This window comes from Pectinophora gossypiella, chromosome 6 (genome assembly GCF_024362695.1).
Source record: "Pectinophora gossypiella chromosome 6, ilPecGoss1.1, whole genome shotgun sequence".
Taxonomy (NCBI): domain Eukaryota; kingdom Metazoa; phylum Arthropoda; class Insecta; order Lepidoptera; family Gelechiidae; genus Pectinophora; species Pectinophora gossypiella.
The window spans coordinates 12,156,559-12,176,215 of NC_065409.1; the positions used below are offsets into that span (position 1 = coordinate 12,156,559).

Below are 19,657 nucleotides of genomic sequence, written 5' to 3' on the forward strand. Positions count from 1 at the left end.
CGTTATAATTTTAATTATTATTAAGTTAATTTTGAATATTCATGACGTAATAATATTATTTTGTTAATTTCCGAACGTTCCTTTTAAAGTATCATGTTTCTGAACGTTCGCGGTTTGACATTATATAGAGAGCAACTTTTGAACGGCAGGCAACATGTTGTAACTTGTCCGCTTGACTATAACTTTTGTTTTGTATTTAACAATTTAAAGAAAATATAATTACTTTACATCGAGCTATTTGCCGTTTGAATCTGAGCCACCATCATACACAATACCATCAAGAACACTATCCAGAACATCAGGACTACGATTCCCAGTACACGAAACCTTGAAGAAACTCAATTTGTAGGAGGAGAAGGCGTTCCCTTCCCTTCATTCCCCATAGCCGAAGCTTTTTTTTTGTGACGTGACTTATTGTAGATTTACCGCAGATGGCATTAACTACTTGGCCGGACATATGGGGACCGCTGAGGGCTCTCACCCGGTACAAAATTTAAGACAACAGGCCTGAGGGTGCCCAGTTGGGCGTGAACCTCGACTCATGGCATCGTCTGAGAGGAAGAATATTTGAAAGAATTAATCGACCATAGTGGGTCGATACCGATAAGCGCTGAATGAGGGAAATCGTCGACCAAGCCGGCATTTGTATTGGGGTTCTGAAGTGTTTGGTGTCGCGAGCTGATTGGCCGTTGGCCGCCTCTATGACTAGATAGCCCAAGTGCATTCCTCTCTTTAGCTTGAAAGATGAAACGAAGCGCTTGGTGCGAATTAATGGTATATCAATCTAGTATTAGGCCGAACACGGCGAATGACTAGTCAGAAGTCTGACCTGTTAGCGGTGTTTGTTTGTTGTGTAGAATTGATTCGTAGTGCATTTATTAACCGAACAAATGAAGTTCAATGAGAGCTCTCAGCTGGAGGAAACAACTTAACTGACCGGTGATCCCGTGCTGGAGGGCACGTTAAGTAGTCGGTCCCAGCTACTATTTACGTCTGTAAGTGAGTAGTCGTTACATAAGTCATGTCAGGGGCCTATAGCTGTTCATTAGTAATCCTGTCACCAGGGTTGATGAGAGTCATTGATCTGACAACCCATAGGATAGAAGAAGAAAAGTTGACTGCTTAAAAAATTAAAACACAGTCTAGGACACTGCTTTGTTATAATTCTCCTAAAATAAATAAAATAAAAAGAGAAATGTCCACTCGTGACATTCACTTCTCACCAATGCTATAGTTTCCTGAACACCTTGAAGTTGAAGTTATTGAAATGCTTGTTTCCCTAGGTACCTAGGTTCTTTTTGTAAACAACAAAATGAACTTTGAAGCAATTAATGAATTTCGGTGTCTTTGTTCACACTAGAGGGTTTTTGTCATTGGTTGATTTGTAAATGAGAGATTTTCCAGGCTACGTTCACCAAAAACAATATATATGGCGTTGTACAGTAACGTGATAATTACTTATGTTTTCGTTACTCAAGTACATCGTTATTCCAAAATACAACTATTGGTATTTGCAAATATCCAAGCCTACTAAATATTATTAAAAACAAACATTGTCATTCAATCATAAATTCACTTGTTCTATACTCATTCATAACTCAATCATTCATTCCATCAGTCACACTGTATTTTTCTTTTCCTTTTTAAAATAATACGTAAAACGAGCAAGTTATTTTATTTTCCTGCGCCCACCTTTGCAATAACAATGGCAGAAGCTTATATATAAAAATAATTGTTATTTGATATTTGGATCACATTATGTATAGAATTATGTTGCTATCTATATTGCTTCCCTTTATTTTGATCAGACTAATAATGGGTGGAAGATGTATTTGTGCCTGGGTGTAATAAAAAGAGTCATCATTTATAGGTACCCAAAACACAGATAAAAGATGCATATTATTATGTCTGTTATCCATGAATTTAGAAAATTAAACGAAGGAAAATCTATACAGCGCCATCTATATTGTTTTTGAGAAACGTAGCCTGAAAAGTCACTCATTGCGCTAGAGTGGGCCATACGTAGCATGTGTTGTGGTTGCGATGACAACATTCGACTAGTTTTATCAGTCATTGACCGCTGTGTGTACATACATACCTACTTTTTATTACTACAATGAATAAAGGGTCAGTTTGGTCAAACAGAGAGGCCAAATACGTATAACTATCGTGACGTAATGTTGCAATCGCTATTCTATTTATTGTAAATCAAAACTGATTTTTCTTCTGAAGCCTAAATGAATTCGAAATGAAAAAAAAGTCGTAGTGTTAGAAAAGTAGTCGTTACATAATGCTATAAGTATAATATACTCAATATGGGCTCAATAATAACCCTGACACCTAGGATGAGGTTGGTAATCCACCACACAACCCACACGGTAGAAGAAGAGAATAGAAAAAAAAATATACTTACTTACCTATTACGTATTCTGTGTTATATTCATTGATATACACATATAGTTATTTATATTTGATAAGGCGAACTGTCTGTTTTTCTATCTAGGCGCTCTACTTATGTCAAAACAATGTACCTATATACAACTCGCGCTGGTAAGGTAATCCCTAATTTCCCTCAATCAGCGCTTATCGCTATCGACCCACTAGGGCCAATTAATTCCTGCAAATATTTTTCCTCTCAGACGACGCCCTGAGCCAAACTTCGCGCCTAACTGGGCACCCTCAGGCCTGTTGTCTTTAACGTTGTGCCGGGTGAGAGCCTTCAGCGCTGCCCATTTGTCCGGCCAAGTACTTAGTTAATAATGCCATCTGCGGCAAATCTACAATAAGTCACGTAAAAAAAAAGGTAATCCCTAATGAGGAGGGATAGAGCCACACATAAAAATCATAATCGATTAGGAACATAATGATTTCGTCTTACGACAGCGACACGTTGGTCTAACCAAAAAAAGCTCGTTGAAGCGTGGATGCTTCGTTATCTTGCGATGGATGTACCTCTGACTACCCCAATTGGGGTATAATCATGAAGTTATGTTATTTATTTATTTATTTATCTAATAATTACAACTATAAGTTACCGTACAGGCATTTGCCCAAGGCGGTAACGGCGGTGTTGTGTTGATTTATAAATTTTCACAGATAGTAGTCAATTCACTGCATGGCCGGACAAATGGGGAACGCTGAGGGCTCTCACCCGGTAGTGGGTACAAAATTATTATGTCTTATTTTATCTCTTGTTTTTTTTCCCCAGACCTTTCAAATATCTAGAATGAAACTTGATATTATTTCAGAATAACTTGTTTTTGTAACGCGGAAGAGTACCTATTTAATTGTTCGTGTTTAATTTTATTTTTGTAATATTAGTAACTCGTGAGTACTTACTATAATAGCCAAGTTCCCGATTGGAACGCGATGTAATGGAAAACTACTACAAGGTCTCAAAATCAGCAAGTAACTCACTAAGTATGCATTATATTATAACTGCTATGGAAGTAAAGATACGTATTTACATGCACGAGTAGTAAATTATAGATCCCACTTAACTTAAATACTTACTTACTTACTTTATATAGTGAGTTACTACTATGGTTTATAAGGAGTTATTGATGGAATGACAGTTTTCTCTGTCTTCTATCGTGTGGGTTGTGAGGTGGATTACCAACTCCATCAACCCTGGTGTGAGGATTACTATTAAACCGCCAAAGGCCTCTGACATGGCTCATGTAACGACTACGTCCTTACATCAGTAAGTAGTAACCGGGACCAACGGCTTAACGTGCCATCCGAAGCACGGATCATCTTACTTTTGGACAAACAGGTGATCAGTCTGTAATGTCCTAACCAAACTAGGGATCACAAAGTGATTTTTGTGAATTGTCCCCACCGGGATTCGTACCCGGGACTTCCGAATCGGGAGCACAACGCTTAAACACTGGGCCGCGTATATGTTCGTTCTTTTTTAACTTCACATCGCAGTGGTTGGCATTATGACACATACACATACATAAACTCACGCCTATTTCCCACCGGGGTAAGCAGAGACTATAGAATTCCATTTGCTTCGATCCTGACACACTTCTCTTGCTTCCTCCACATTCATCAATCGCTTCATACACGCACGCCGGTTCAGAGTAGATCGTATTGAACCTTTTCTACACTACTTCTTCTACTTTTTTCTTTTTCTTTCTTTTCTTTTCTTTTCTTCTTTTTTTGTGTTTTGGCATTATGAATCCTTCTTTAATCAATATTTTCTAAGTGAACATATTATTCTTCTGAAATGTCGACGCTGTGTTTTGAACGGATGTTATAAGTAAGTAAACGGTTAAATGCTTAGGTTAAATGACTTTAGATTGGTGTTCCGGAAGCATTGCGACCTTCGACTGCGCTCTCACTGCATAACCGGTGTCTGTTTATCGCGACCGAATATCGCAATATCACTCAAGAATGGCGTAAACATTTTATAAGATCACTATTTATACTTACTTACCCACAAACTACTTACATAAAAAATGCCCGAGAGTGCAACCACTCATATATATTCGTTCCAGCATGATAAACTATACCTAAGTACATCGATTCATATACAACAACCACAGTCCAAATAAGGTCAAGGTCATTATTTAAAGGACATAGCGGCCACATTTATTATAGTTTTTTTTATTTGTTTATCTCATGTTCAGCGGTGAAGGAAAATATCGTAAGGTAACCCGCATTCCCGAGAAAAGCGTTTCGAAGGAAAGCGACCTAACCTGAGCGATTATCCTTTCGCGGGTTGAAAGGTCAGACAGACCGTCGCTTCTGGAAAAAGCCAGACCTGTTCAATCTTCAGGTTCAGTTGACCCTGTGAACATGGGTTAATGCTAAGGATAGCGGCCAAATTTGATTATTTTTATTGTATAATATAATGATATCGACCTAAGTATAATACATTTACAGGTGAACATACGGGCTTTGTTCGGGTCGGTCCCAAGGGGTACTTCCTGCCCCACAAGTACAGACAGGAGGCAGCCAACATCTACAACATGCCGATACGACCTGACGACATCTTCGTGGCTAGCTATCCACGCTCAGGTTAGTAAGTACACAACATATTATCCCAATGTGATAGGTGAGCCGTATCACCGCCTATAATAGTAGAGCCAACAATGTTAGTAAAAACTAATGAATATCTTATCTGAACACCCTGGACACTTCGTACAAAATACCTCGTTTTACACAGACACCACACATTGACGTTATCGTACACGCGCATCTGTGTGTGTGATGTCAGACGCCCATACAGAATACAGACTAAGTAAAGTAAGACCGAGGGGGAGAAGTAATCCTAGCTCAGCCGCTGGTGGGGAGCGGAGAGGCGTAGTATTATTCCTTATGTCATTTGTGCAAGTCCGGTACCTGGGTCCGAGCCGGCGCTCCTGAGAAGATTAGTACGATATTTAAGATTGATAAATAATACAAAAGCAGAGTAATGGAAAAACGGTCAGTACACAACCTAGCAGCCCGGTGGTCGGATAACATCGTTGCAGAGGCGGGAAAGCTTTGGATGACTTTGCTAAATGGGGGAAGCCTAAACCCATATAAAAAGGAAGAAATAATTATTATTTAGGACACCACAAACACGGATATCTAGAAGAATCATAACAAAGCAAAGCATAAAAGCATCAGAAGCATATCCAGAAGCGGGGGTGACACAGGCTGATTAAATGGATGGACTACGCTAGGACTTGCGTTAAGCGAGTAAGACGAGGTATTAACTTAATGCACCCATTGTATAACATAACAGGCACGACGCAACAAACAATGGGCTTTAAACTGTTACGTGTTTTTAATTTTACAGGAACCACCTGGACCCAAGAACTAGTGTGGATGGTCGCGAATGACTTGGACTATGCCAAATCAGATGCTATACCCCTCACCGAAAGATATCCATTCTTAGAGTAAGTTATTTGTTAGTAAATTATATATAGAGGCTAAGTATTTTTTGTCCGGTCAAGTATTTTGTACCTACTTATACCGTCCGTTAGAGAAAATAATCCTCAAAAAAATACGCGTACTTTAATAACACTCTAGCGACACGACCCGGCTTTGCCTGGGTACACTTTTCATAGATAAATGCAGATCATAATAGAAAAAAACCGCAAACAAATCATACAGAACACTAACTAACTACGAGTAATGGTATCTAAATGTATTGATGATGTTAAATTTAACACTGTACTATTTTGTATACAAAACAACGAACTAAAAAAGTATAAGGAACTGTACTACCTATAACATCAAAACTTGCTCGACATAGATTTCAATTCTAACTCGTCAGGGATAGGTCCGATTTTGATGATATTTTCTTTTGTAAGTGTAGTTTTTTATATCATTTAAAAAGAAAAAATCATCAAAATCGGTTCTGTCTCTGGCTAATTAGAAGTTAGTTAGGAAGCTCCGGCTTTATTGACTCCACTAAGAGGGAAAATAAAGTCACTCGCCGTCAAGAGGCTCGCCGCAGCGGGATTCGTCGTTCGGGGAGTCGCCAACGATGCCATAATTCAATATTTACGCCAAAAACATTACTGTTTACACCTAACTTTTTCATATGTTTACAGATTTTCGGTCTATGTACACCCAGTGATGAAAGAACGATTCACAGAAGAAAATTCAGACAGCGACAGAAAGCTTAAACTCTTGGAGCAAGTGACAGAAGCTGGTACGGAACAATTGGCTCGCATACCATCCCCTCGGTTCGTCAAGACCCACTTACCCATGTCACTATTACCACCAAAACTACTGGATACGTCCAAAGTGGTGTATGTAGCGAGAGACCCCAGAGATGTAGTGGTATCGTTCTACCACCTCAACCGACTGATTAGGACGCAAGGATACATCGGCGACTTCAAAACTTACTGGAATTTCTTCATAAAAGATTTACGTAAGTTTCTTTCTACGTAGTCGGGAAAATAAACGTAACCTAACAAATACTTTATTGCGCTCACAAGAAATACAAACGGAAGAGTACAATAGGCAGCTTATTTCTTACATAGCGATCTTTGGTACCATTAACCATAAACCATATAAGTAGATTAATAGTTAGTTTAGTTTAAAAGTGCTATATTTACGATCGTTAAACTGTAACAGTTAGTATTTTCCCGTCTATTTGTTTACTTTCTTAGATGCTACCCACATAATCTTAGGTAACGCACCTTTTATATTCGTTTAAGAACTCGTACAACGATGATATTACGAAGGGCGGTATCATTTCAATAGCTCCATCTGCTTTGACCCTTGCAAAAGGCAATAGATCAACTGGTTAATAAAAGTCCTCAATGTTACAGATCATTGGACACCATATTTCGAGCACATAAAAGAAGCATGGGATTGCAGGCATCACCCCAACATGCTATTCCTGTTCTACGAGGAGTTGTGCAGAGTAAGGATAAGTTTTTATTTAGTATTGAATATACCCAGTGGGGGCCCTAGGGCGGTGCGAGGTGTTATCGGTGTCCGAAGGTACGTCCTTACGTAATATGTCCGAAGGTACGTCCCGACGACCCGATTACTCTAGCCATAGAGGCAATCAGCTCGCGACACCAAACACTTCAGGACCCCGATACCGAACCCGCCGGCGTGGTCGACGATTTCCCTCAATTCAGCGCTTATCGCTATCGACCCACTAGAGACGATTAATTCTTTCAAATATTTTTCCTCTCAGACGAAGCCCTGAGCCGAGCTTCACGTCCAACTGGGCACCCTCATGCCCGCTGTCTTTAACGTTATACCGGGTGAGAGCTTTCAGCGCTCCCCATTTGTCCGGCCAAGAAGTTAATGCTATCTGCGGCAAATCTACAATAAGCCACGTCAAAAAACCGTGGGAGCGACGTGTACCACCGGGCGCCGAAATTGTCGCGAAATCAACCGAGACTGGTTCACCCTGGCCGCAAACTAACTTCATCGGGTTAGATTGCTCATACCGGGTGCCCGTAAACAACATTTTTTTTATTTTAAGAGGCTGAGGGGGTTTCAGGTCTTGCACCACCTAAATATTTTGCAAGGCCGCCACTGAATATACCATAGTTAAATTCACATGCTTAGTTAATGTCGGTTTCGGGTAAAGGGAGACGTTCCTCGCTCTGATGTTTCCTTGCCCAGGGGATTTCACTGGCGATGCATCGCGGGAATGCTGCTCATCATGGGAACATTAGGGCAGGGCGCGCTCTGAGTTTTTTAGTCATAGATGGATGAAAGGCATAGGCCCGGATATATTATCTTACCTAAGTAATAATGTTAATTCGAAATAAATATACTTAAACACATACATAAATACATTAAAAAACAATTTAGACAATTGCCATCAGATGGATCTATTATTACTTATGTCTGTCAGTGGGTGTCGCTATGAGTACGTCATAATAAATAATTATATCAGATACTTACCTACCTATACTTATCACAAAAATAGTATAATAGTATCTGCGGGTAAATCTTCCGACAACTGCCTATCTCCATACTGTATAGTATACAATACACAATTCTTTATTAAGTACACAAAAGGAACATAATTATAAAACAGGAATACAAATTCAACATACGTACAAAACGCTCACTATGATCGACAATATAAATATGTACTTACTCGATAAAACATTAAATTATGTAAGTAAGCAAATAAAGAGTATTTCTATTTCTATGTTTTACTATATTTCCAGGATCTACCAACATCCGTGCGTCGCGTAGCTAAGTTCTTAAATAAGCAGTTCTCAGAGGAGCAGATTGCCAAGCTGTGCGAGCACTTGAGCATCGAAAACTTCAAGAATAACAAGTCAGTCAACTACGACGTGATGAGGGAGCTGGGGATACTCATACCTGGCGAGCAAGGGTTCATACGGAAAGGTGAGGATTGGTGAAAAAGGAAGTACTTACCGTAGAACGCCCTTATTTCGATTGCTTTTAACAGGTCTTTTTTAATCCTATAAAAAAAACTACGTACTTACTAACTTCCCCAGTAACACGATGCCCGCATGTCGCGCGTGTTGCGGTATATGGACGAACGCTATTGGCTGCACGATAAATAAAGCAATTCTATTGGCTCAACTATCGCGTTGTTCGCGTTATGCGGTCTGCCATGTTGCGGCTGCTACTGAATTATGTTATATTTGTTAATCAGAGTTCTTGTAGTTTTTTATGCGTCAACGTTTTTTGGTTGTATAAGTACGCGAAGTCAGGGGGTGTTAACTATTCCAAACTTCCAAAAAGAAGAGAAGTATGTTAAGATCGAAGCAAATTAAGTTTATGTACTTACTAGCTTCTGCTGCGGCTTCGCTCGCGTTAAAGTCCGAGTAACATGATTCCCCATTCCTAACATAAGTACCAATTTTTAGCTTCCTAATTTATTTATTTTTTGTTATTCACAAATAGAATTCAATTTTAGCTTTCTACTAGGGAAATGGAGGGTTATAAAGAGACAAAAAGACACACGTATACACTTTCCCATTTATAATATTAGTACAGTAGGTATGCGAATGTGAGATTTGATGGGAATGAAAAAAAAAAACAAAACAAACAGCAACAATTGGTCGTAAACGCAATACACTGGTTTTGAAAGTGGAAGGCTTTATTTGATTTAGAGGAAAACATCTACTTATACATGATACGTGTGTGTCGTATATTAAAACTCTCAAATAATTAGGTGCCTAAGATTATATAGAAATTAATGAACAATACTACGTCGTCGATAAGACTGTGGCTTGTTCAAGTCCACGGAATAGAATACCTCTGGGCTCGTCAAGTCAAAGAAGAAATAATGAATATAAATAATTTATTTCAGGTAAAGCTGGTGGTTGGCGCGATTACTTTGACGAAGAGATGATGCAGCAAGCCGACCGCTGGATGGAAGAAAACCTGCAAGGAACAGACTTTCGTTTCCCGCACCTGGCAGATAAACTTGTATAAATATAGAATTAAAGTTAATAGTAATTAATGTAATAAATTAAATAGTAAGAGTACCTAATAAGACTTTGCGTGAATTACTGCTTGGGCTTGGCTATGTGCGCGACAGTATTTTGTTATGCAAAATTTTGCATAAAACATTGAAAAATATTTAAATGCAGAACTAGTGAGACTTTAATTCTGAATAGTTCGATTGTCGAATAAATGGGAAAAAAATCTCACTAGATCGGTCGTCGTCAAATTGTTTTTGAGAAGACATCGGGCTTGATTTAGTTTCGGTTGCGCTGTGTTACCACAGATCAATGCCATATGGTAGGCCATATGCCACTGTTACTTTACAAAGGTAGTACACCCGTAGTATACATACATGCAGTATATTAGCAGAAGAAAGAAAAGAAACAAATAGGGTGATATAACCATTTATTCGAATAAAATGCTCTATTTTAGTATTTCTTTGTAACACCATGATATTTAAGTTTATAATGACATAGTTAAGTAAAACTAGCGATTAAGTAAACATTAATTACTGTTTAAACGGTTCCGTTTAACTATCACTTTATCGTAATTCGTAAACAATATTTCCATAAATAAAACAATGTCTCAGTCCTTCCTCACATTTTTATTTAAATAATACGGTTATACAAAGAAAATAAATTAAAAAGCCAGATTTAATCAATCATTCGTTGGTAATATAAAATTCTAAAAACAGACTCATAATAATGGATAATAACCGTTTATTGTGTGGAGGCGAGCGACGCGACGACGCGCGTGGCCGCGCCGCCGCGTCGCCCGCGGCCGCGTAACGAACCAGCAACGTACACGTCTATAAAAGCGACTTCTATAATAATATAAAAGTGGGAGGAGACTCCCGCACCTAACGACTCGCCGCTACGAACGGCGTTAAAACTATCATACACTTATAGAAAATCACAAAATTCAAGCGGAAATAATAGGAATCGACGAGTGGTGTGTTCACGCGATGACGTCGGGCAGCAGCGCGTTGTCGGCCGCGGGCGGCGACGGCGGCGGTTTGGCGCACGCGTCCGCGCCGTTGGGCAGCGCGTGGCTGTCGCCGTTGGGGACGGGCTCCTTCTTCGTCGCCTCGCTCGGCTTCTTTATAGCAGTCTTCACTGGGACGCTCTTAGTGCCTACAGGGGCCTGAAATAATAATTTTTACATCTATTATATTATCTGAAAATACTTGCGGGCTAAATAATAAGACAAATAACTCTTTCGGTGTGGCGTCACGAATAATTTTTACGTCCATTTTATTATCTGAAAATACTTGCGGGCTAAACAGTAAGACGAATAACTCTTTCAGTGTGGCGTCGTACCAAAAATGTCTTCCACATACTGAACCAACTAAAATTTTCAATACTTTTGATGAACGTGTATTCGTTCACCGTGAATATTAGCAGCACATCTTTAGGAACGTGCATTATATGCTTACAGAACATTGAAAGGGTTAAATAATGAAGTAAAAAATGCGTACCTTGGTAGCGGCGGTCCTAGGCGGCGCTGCCTTTGCTGTGATGCGTTTGTTGGCGAGATCCTTGCTCTGCTTGTCAGCGTCTTTGACGGGGGGCCGCGTCGCTCGCGGCGCCGGCTTCGGGGCGGCGCTCCTTTAGGGGGACATTATACCATAGTTAGTGTCGGGTTACAAACAATAGGTATACATGACAAAAGGGGAAGGAGGTCGTGTGAACTGGTAATTTGGTCATAGCTAAATTATAAAATTCTAATCTAGAAATTGAAGCCTGACTAAGTATGTGTATTTTTGATCAGCCTTAGATGATCAAAAATCAAACACATCGAAAATTTTCCAAAAGTATCTTATTTGTCAAATAATAAGCCTATCTATTATTACAAAATGTATTGTTGTTATAAAATAATATGTTATGGAATACTCACTTGAGTGTCGCAGCGGCAGCCGAGGCGGGTGGTGCGGCGGGCAGGCGCGGCGTGGGGCGCGGCGCGGCGCGGGAGGCGGGCGCGGGGCGCGGGGCGGGGCGCGCCGCCGGCTTCACGTCGCCGTTGGTGAGCGGCTTCTTGTCGACGGGCGGGCGGCGCGGGGCCGCGGCGGCGGGCCGGGCGCTGGCGGGGCGCGGCGCGGTGGGGGCGGGGGCGGCGGGCTTGCTGGCCGCCGTGGCGGGCCGCGGCGCCGCCTTGCTGAGGGCCGCGCGGGAAGCCGCGGCGCCGGCGCGGGAGATCGGGGGCGGCTTCGCGGCCGCGGGGGCCTCCTTGGCCGGGGCGTCTTTGGCGGGCGCCGGTCTCGCAGTCGTAGGTCTCGATATGGGAGCGGGCCGCGCGGGCGCCGGGGAGCTCTTCGCGGACGGGGCCTTCGATGCTGGCGGGGTCGGCTTCGCGGGGGTTGTCTTGGCAGCGGTAGGTCGCGCAGCCGACAGTGGCGTCCGCGCTGGGGTCGTCTTGGCGGCGGCCGGGGACTTGGTCGCGGGTGTGGCGGCGGCCGACGCGGGCTTCTTGGCCGCCAGGGGGGTGGTGCGCGTCGTCGGGGTGCTCGTCTTCGTGGCTGGTTTCGCCGGCCGCGAGTCGGGTTTCGGCGTCGTTGGGGATTTCTTGGTTGCGGAGGCGGGCGCTTTCGTCTTGGAGACGGCGGCCACGGTGGCGGCCGTGGCGGCGACGGCTGCGGTGGCGGCCACGGCGGCCGCGGCTAGAGCGGGCGTCTCTTCGGGCTTCTCCTCGGGCTTGATGTCGGCGGCGATCAGAGTTTCGCTGACCGGCGCGATGTTGAGCTGGTCGAGAGGATCGGGCTGCGCCGACGGCGCGGCGGGCGTGGGCGGCGGCGTGGCGGCCGCCAGCTCGCTGGACTCGGCGATCTCGCTGGTGACGGGCATGCAGATCTCCTGCGCGCGGGACTCGGGGATGCCGATATCGATGTCGGTCACGAGGTCGGAGCGCGGCGGTTCCTCAGGTACGATGTCGGGGGTGGGGCCACTCGGCTCCGGCACGTGCGCCTCCTCGTGAGCGGGCTCCGGGGTCAGCCGCTCGGCCGGCGCCGGGGACGCGGCGTGCGACGGCTCGGCCGGCGCCGGGGCGACGGGCGCGGGGGAGGCGGGCGCGGGGGAGGCCGTGCGCGGGCACAGCGCGGGCTCGGGCGCGGGGGACGGCGGCGCCGGGGAGTCCCGCGGCAGCGGCACCTCGGCCGGCACCGGGGACGCCGTGGGCGGCTCCTCGCTCGGCACGGGGGACGGTGCCGACGGCTCTTGGGGTTCCGTCGGCATTGGCATGGGAGATTCTGTCGGGAATGGTGAAGGCGCCGCTTCGATAGTTTCCTCGTGATGTGAAGGTGCGGGCGACTTGGCGGGAGTCGGGGAGCGCGCGGGGGCCGGCGACTCGCTCGGCAGCGGGGACTCCGCTGGGAAGGTGGACTCCACGGGAAGGGGGGACTCCGCGGGTAGGGGGGACTCCACGGGGAGGGGGGATTTTGCTGGTAGTGGTGACTCCGCGGGTAGAGGGGACTCCACGGGGAGGGGAGATTTTGCTGGAAGTGGGGACTCACTGGGTAGCGGAGATTGCGCGGGCAGTGGCGACGCGGCCGGTAGCGGGGACTCTGCCACCGCCACTTCAGCCTCGAACTGAATTTCCGGAATGGGGACGTCGACTTCCACTTCGGGTATGCCGCCGACTCTGTCGTCGACATCGAATTTGTCGTCGATGTCGAACTGTGAATCCTGGTGTACGTCCGCTATGATGTTCTGTTGTACGTCGTGCGCCTGCTCGGGCGTGGTGGCGGCGGCGGACACGTCGTCAGCCGGCGCGGGGGACGGGGATAGTAAGCACGCCTCTTCCTGCGGCTTCAATTCGCTTTCTGAAATAATCTCATTCATTGCGTTATCTACTGGTGGCTCGCCGTGCAACTCGTTCCCGTGACCAATGTCGTTTTGTTCCTCTATCGCCGGCTTAGGGCTGAGCTTGGGCTGCATATCTTCGCACGGGGAATCGTCCATTTTACTCTCCATATCGACGTCCTGAGACGTTTCCTCTTGCGGTGTGATCGCTCTGTCGTCGACGCTCTCCGACGGGTCTAACACCTCGTCGTTCGCGAAGCCTAATTCGGAACTCTTTCCGTCGGGTATTTCGGGTATCTGTTCGAAGAGTAACTTGTGTGATTCCGGCGTGTCGGTGTGTGCGACGTCTTCGGGGACGTTGCTCGACTCGAAGTCTATGTTGTAATTCTGCATGTTGTTGGTGGCGGCGTCGTATTCCATGAAGTTGTCGCGGGCGAAGGGTGTGGGCACGTCGGGTCTTTCGTCGAACCGGATGATGTCGTTGTTGGGTTCGGAAGCGGGCTCTAGGAGCTCTCCTGGCCGGATGTTCTCTTTCTCGTCATGCACTAGGCCGTTGGTATTGCCTTCGTCATCATCACTGTCAGGCAACGGTTGCACCGCGTTGAGGTCGACGCGCGCGTTGTCGCACGTGTCGTCGTCCTTCTCCTGGTAGAAACTCATGCTCATTGGGTCCCTCTCTTTGTTTTTCAACCTTTCAAATAGCTCATCGTTACCTTCCGTTGCGAAGGGGTTGGTTTCAGTGTGCGCCTGGAACACCTGGAATAAATGATTTTTGTTATTTATTTGGTACCAAGTAAATTTTATTAGGTACGTTTTGATTTTGAGTTGTTTTATGTGTATGTGTGCGTGCGTGCGTGTAATAAAATGCATATTGAAACATAAAATAGCAACAAACCTGTATATTACAGAAGTCTGTGGTGTCTTTCTGTATCCTCTCGAAGTCTTGTATGAGACCTGTGTCATTAACCTTATCGGGCTCCACGCCCACATTGAAACCAAAGCCCAAACTGTCCATCGTGCATTTCTCATTGCCATTCAAATGTTCCTTCACCGCTTCGTCGATTGAGACATTCTAGAAACATAATAATAAGACATTAGTTACACACATTAATGCATGCACACAAAAGCTTTTTCATATTTTCCTCAATCAGATTAATTTTTGAGTAAATTATTTTACAAATACGAATCTTATTGTTCTACATTCCTTTATGTTAATGATAAGATAAAATATGGAAGGTTCATAAGACAGGAAGTACACAACAAAATTATCTGGGAGCTGTTAAGCTAAAATCTCTCAGTACTTGGATGATTCGCTTGTTTATCAACATAAGCAGCATGGAATGACATTTCATATTTGATCTTTCGCGGTCTAGTAGACCTTTTATTGTTAGTAGTTGCTTATTCTAACATTCAAACAACCAAACAATAGAAACGTCATTAACCGCGGCATTGGCAATAGCCAGCGCTACTTTTAAATTTGATTTATGTAATAGATCAATTACGAGCGGTATCAGTTTGCATTAACATGGTCACAGTTATGAAGGTCCAATTTTCTGAAAATCTAAGTCAAGTGTGACTGCAATGTCCTTTCAGAAAATGATGAACTATCCATTTAGGCAACGAGCAAATGTCGCTACTATTGATCATATTCATCATTGTAGGCTTTCGTATCAAAAGTGACTACATTAATGCGGTATTGAGCAATACGACTTATAACTGGGTTTCTGTGTATGTTTATATGTTAGGTTATTATGTAATTGAACACCAGCTGTCTCTTGTTCTTCCGAACATTAAATCAATAAATGTAGTACTAACATGGTGTCCGTTGAGGTGGTCGCAGTTGTCCAGGTCGAGCAGCTCCGCGGGCCTGCCGCCGGCCTCGGAGCGGAACTGCGCCACGTCGGGCAGCTCGATGTCGTCCATGGGCAACGGCTTGCGCGGGGACTCCGCCAGCAGCACGTCGCCGCCCGGCCCGCCCACGCCGCCCGGCACGAACACCGGCGCGTCGGGGTTCAGCGGCGAGCTGTTCATGTCCACTGAGCTCGTCTCCCAAGCAGACTGCAAACGATAATACGCTACGTTAGTTAGGCCGATCCCACAGTTCTTATTTTAGAGAGATGTCGCGGGAACATACCCGAGAGTAGCGACCCAGCCAGAAACTTATTAATGTATTATTGCTGCATCCATGCATGTCTTTTTGTTAAAATTAAGTTCAGTGAAATAAAGTATATTTGATTTGAAATGTCTCAGTGCGGCGGCTTCACACACCTACATGAGTTAACAGGCGACATACTGACATCAACAATGGCCGCAAGGTATCATTGATTACTTGTGGCTCTGCACACCCCATTAATAATTAAGGACTTGAGTTTACATCTGTATGTAGCATTTGTGACACTAACGATCTATCTAACTAGGAAAAAATCCGACACAAACTGGCGAATCCAATATGAAACAAAGTAAAAAACGATACGAAATAATACTGAAATATTAAAAAATATATATTAAACTAATATTTTAGAAAGGTACAAATATATAATAATTTTAAAGAATAGTATTTTTACAGTTCCGAGAAACTAGAATGACCTCATAACATTGAGGAAAAATATAGCATCAAACTGACCAACAAAGCATCACAATGTATAGCAACTTATTTAAGACAATCACATTTAACTAATAATATGCATGGTGAATATGGTGATGATTATGTTCAAAAATAAACTTAATAAACTGTAACTTAACTCAGATAAACATTTGCATACCTGGAGGATTACTCACAAGAAGGCTGTTAAAATAATGTCAGAGCCACAATAAAGATATCACTTTATTGAGGTTGGCCATTATGCAAAACAAGTGTATCTGGGTGAGGTGACCAAAAAAGGAGATAAATTGCAATGGAATTCCTTCAAATTGATTGATTATTGATATTATTAGTAATGATGCAGTCTATTGTTTTATTATCTCATTCAATTCAATATTTCATGTTTACAACGACACTTTTGTGCAAAGAAATGTAGTCCATTTAGGTACCTATGCATTCTTGATTTCTAATAAAATAGATTTAGTTTTTCTATTAATCTCTCAACTTATATATATGTATAAGGAAATGCCACAGGAAATTAATTAAAATAGTATGTTAGTGACGATAAGTGAGTAAGTGTGAATAGTGCAATTTTTATTTCATGACTGTATAGTTTTGTTTATTTCATCTGACTCACGCAATGTGAAGGTCACCTCATATAGTGGGATAAACCAACAATGAAATAATTGTAGCCTCGCTTGTTATGCTTGACCCAATGTTATTGAACTCAAAATTACAGCAGAACAAATGGAAGAAGTTTATGTTAAAACAAAAAGTTCCTTTTTTAAAACAAAGTATTTTTAGTTAGAAAGTTGCAACAGTCCGGCGTTGTTATCATGAGAAATAAAATTCATAATGGCTCTTTCACATGAAACATTGTGCTGGTGAAAGTTCAGTGCTTGTGCATGCAAGTAGGTACAAAGTGCTTCTAACATGAGTGTTTTTGTCTGTTGGCAAACCTAATAAAATAAATAAATAAACATGTGCCTTTCTGGGGGTAGAATTAATTAACACATTATTCTGCACCTAATTAACTTTCACACCAATATAATAAGATTATGTTTACTAAATCCTACCACAAAACTCAAATGTACATGTAACAGATGCACATCCCAATGTGACTTCAAAAAAAGATGATGCAATTTTACAAGAAAGGGGAATAAATTCAATGGAGATGCTGTTTTGCCCAATCAAATTGAACCAAATAAAAATCTATAGTTCATTTTTGAACACCCCTCGATGCTTGTTTAGACTAACATCATGTAAAAGCTTTTTTTAAGTATGTCATTTAATATAGTTTGAGAAGAATGGCTAGTGTTACAACATTTTCTAATACTTAACTGTATAGTACCTATTCTGTTGTCAATCTGTATTAATGAGGTATAGATGCTTCTTCTTCACTTACATTATCCTGGCCGGGTGTGTCAGAGCGTGGGGGCTCGTCAGTCTCCTCGCGATGTTCGCGTTCGCCCTCGCCCTTGAAGTAGTTCCACTCGTCTTCAGATTCCTCGCCACTCTCCGCTACATTATCCACCAGACCACCGTCAACGTGGTTCGCTTCCACTGTGGAACACAACATATTATTAGTTTAGAGTAGGTGAGATGTTTAAATAGAAAATGTACATAAAAATTGCACAAATAAAAGAATGAAAATATGAATACCTCAAAACTAATAAGAATTCAATAGGTATGTCCACATTTTCAGAACATAATACATTAACATTACACAAGACTATCTAAGACATAATAAGATTCTCCAAGATGAATACAACAAAAGTGTATAAGTATGTACCTACTTTCATGTTTGGAGGATAATATAAACAGTAACTATCAATATTAGGACCGCTTTTCTTCAACAACTAAAATAGAAAGAGATATTGAAGAAAATAAAATGTCTTTCATGCAACACTCCCAGCCAAGTGAAGAGGTAACTAAACAATGTACAAGAACAACATCTGAACTGAAATACTGTGGAGCAAACAATAAAAGTATGTATGTTGATGGACTGAGTGAATGTTATGCTTATCATGGGGACTTAGATTTCAAGTCAATGGTTCACAATTAAGGCTCTAAACATTGATTTTGTGAAATATACAATTATATAAAAATATGTATTTTCGAAGAAACTGAATGCAAGAAGAATGGTAATTGAAACAAAGGAGCAAAACATCTGTCTTTGACGAGCCGGCGACCGTCGACCGGCGGTCGGCGCGCCACCCTCACCTGACACCACTCAGCTGTTCAGCGGCTGACTGATCGCTGTGTATCGCGGGAGACTGCACAGCCGTCTAGCCGCCGACTGCTAAACACAGCGCTGCTCGACATTACACACGATTATCCACCCCTCTCGTGATCAACAGGTGACACACCCTTACAACACAAACTAGTATACCTACATTTGAATTCCAACAAAAAACGTGAACATTCCAATATCGGCGTAATAAATTTATCACCAGCCAACGACCGGCGTGCTTGCGACGTTATTTACCGGTCGCGAATTCAAACTGGCGAGGCCGGAGACATTCGCGGACGCCATTTCGAGAACGTTGCGGAGACACGCCCGACAAACTCTGTCCGAAGAATCGGGCATGCGACTCAACCTGCGGGGATCCTGCCTGTGACGGAGGGATGCGGCATGCGCTTTCCAACCGTTCTATTTCCAGCACACCGCTCCGCATGAATCAACACAAAAATAACCTTTCACAAACTTCGGTATGTGAGATTGTTAAGCAACATTCGCTAAAAACCACATACCGTAAACGGTAATTTCACTGCACAGATTACTATCTTCACCGGCGGCGTAATATTCGAGTAGTAAATATGTAGACAAAAGGCCCGGTATAATAGCACAGCGTATGGAGAGCAGCACAGATCCGAGTGACGTTCGATGAGCGACTGCCGGCGGGCGCGGGCGCGGGCGGGAGCGGGAGCGGCGAGGACGGGCGCCGGCCAGGGGCGGTGCGGGGCGGGGACGTGCACCCATGGGGATGCCCTATCATAATTTTAATTGTCGTCATAAACAAAATATTACGCAATATTCTTTTGTATCAAAATTAGTATAAATACACATTTTAATACATATAAGAACGAGAAAGTAACAAAGAAAGTAGGTACCTACGTGAAAAATAACTCTTTAATGTATAATTAGTAGGTATTTTTATTGAAATATGAATAGATAAGTACCTATTGTTATGTATGTTTAAACAGCTTCAAAAAAAAATCGTTACATATTACGTCACCTAACGGTCGAGTTGTCGATGTGATGTTGTAATAACGTGCGCGATAAAAATTATGAAAACAAACGTTCATCACACTCTTTTACGATAGGTTACCTCTTCAGTGTGAAAGTCAGGCAATCTTGTAGATTATTTAACTG

At 43.0% G+C, this 19,657-nt stretch overlaps 2 protein-coding genes across 3 annotated transcripts in view; one reads left to right on the top strand and one right to left on the bottom strand.

Moving 5' to 3' along the window:
- LOC126367820 (sulfotransferase 1B1-like) overlaps nucleotides 1-19,657 on the top strand; it is a 243,838-nt gene that overhangs the window by 12,950 nt on the left and 211,231 nt on the right. The window contains exons 2-7 of one of the 2 annotated variants that reach the window (XM_050011580.1): nucleotides 4,894-5,028; nucleotides 5,795-5,894; nucleotides 6,555-6,877; nucleotides 7,281-7,375; nucleotides 8,652-8,835; nucleotides 9,770-9,915. In XM_050011580.1, coding sequence (XP_049867537.1) covers nucleotides 4,894-5,028; nucleotides 5,795-5,894; nucleotides 6,555-6,877; nucleotides 7,281-7,375; nucleotides 8,652-8,835; nucleotides 9,770-9,894 — 962 coding nt within the window. In that variant the 3' untranslated portion in view covers nucleotides 9,895-9,915. Of the gene's footprint in view, nucleotides 1-4,893; nucleotides 5,029-5,794; nucleotides 5,895-6,554; nucleotides 6,878-7,280; nucleotides 7,376-8,651; nucleotides 8,836-9,769; nucleotides 9,948-19,657 lie in introns of those variants that run through there. The other variant, XM_050011579.1, reaches the window with a different exon arrangement.
- The window catches only part of LOC126367740 (uncharacterized), a 65,388-nt gene continuing 56,222 nt past the window's right edge, over nucleotides 10,492-19,657 (bottom strand). Inside the window, exons 10-15 of the mRNA XM_050011433.1 lie at nucleotides 17,687-17,844; nucleotides 15,516-15,758; nucleotides 14,596-14,772; nucleotides 11,803-14,456; nucleotides 11,384-11,513; nucleotides 10,492-11,049 (exon numbers count right to left, since the gene is read on the bottom strand). Of these exons, the coding sequence (XP_049867390.1) occupies nucleotides 10,864-11,049; nucleotides 11,384-11,513; nucleotides 11,803-14,456; nucleotides 14,596-14,772; nucleotides 15,516-15,758; nucleotides 17,687-17,844 (3,548 nt within the window). The 3' untranslated portion in view covers nucleotides 10,492-10,863. The remainder of the gene's footprint in view (nucleotides 11,050-11,383; nucleotides 11,514-11,802; nucleotides 14,457-14,595; nucleotides 14,773-15,515; nucleotides 15,759-17,686; nucleotides 17,845-19,657) is intronic.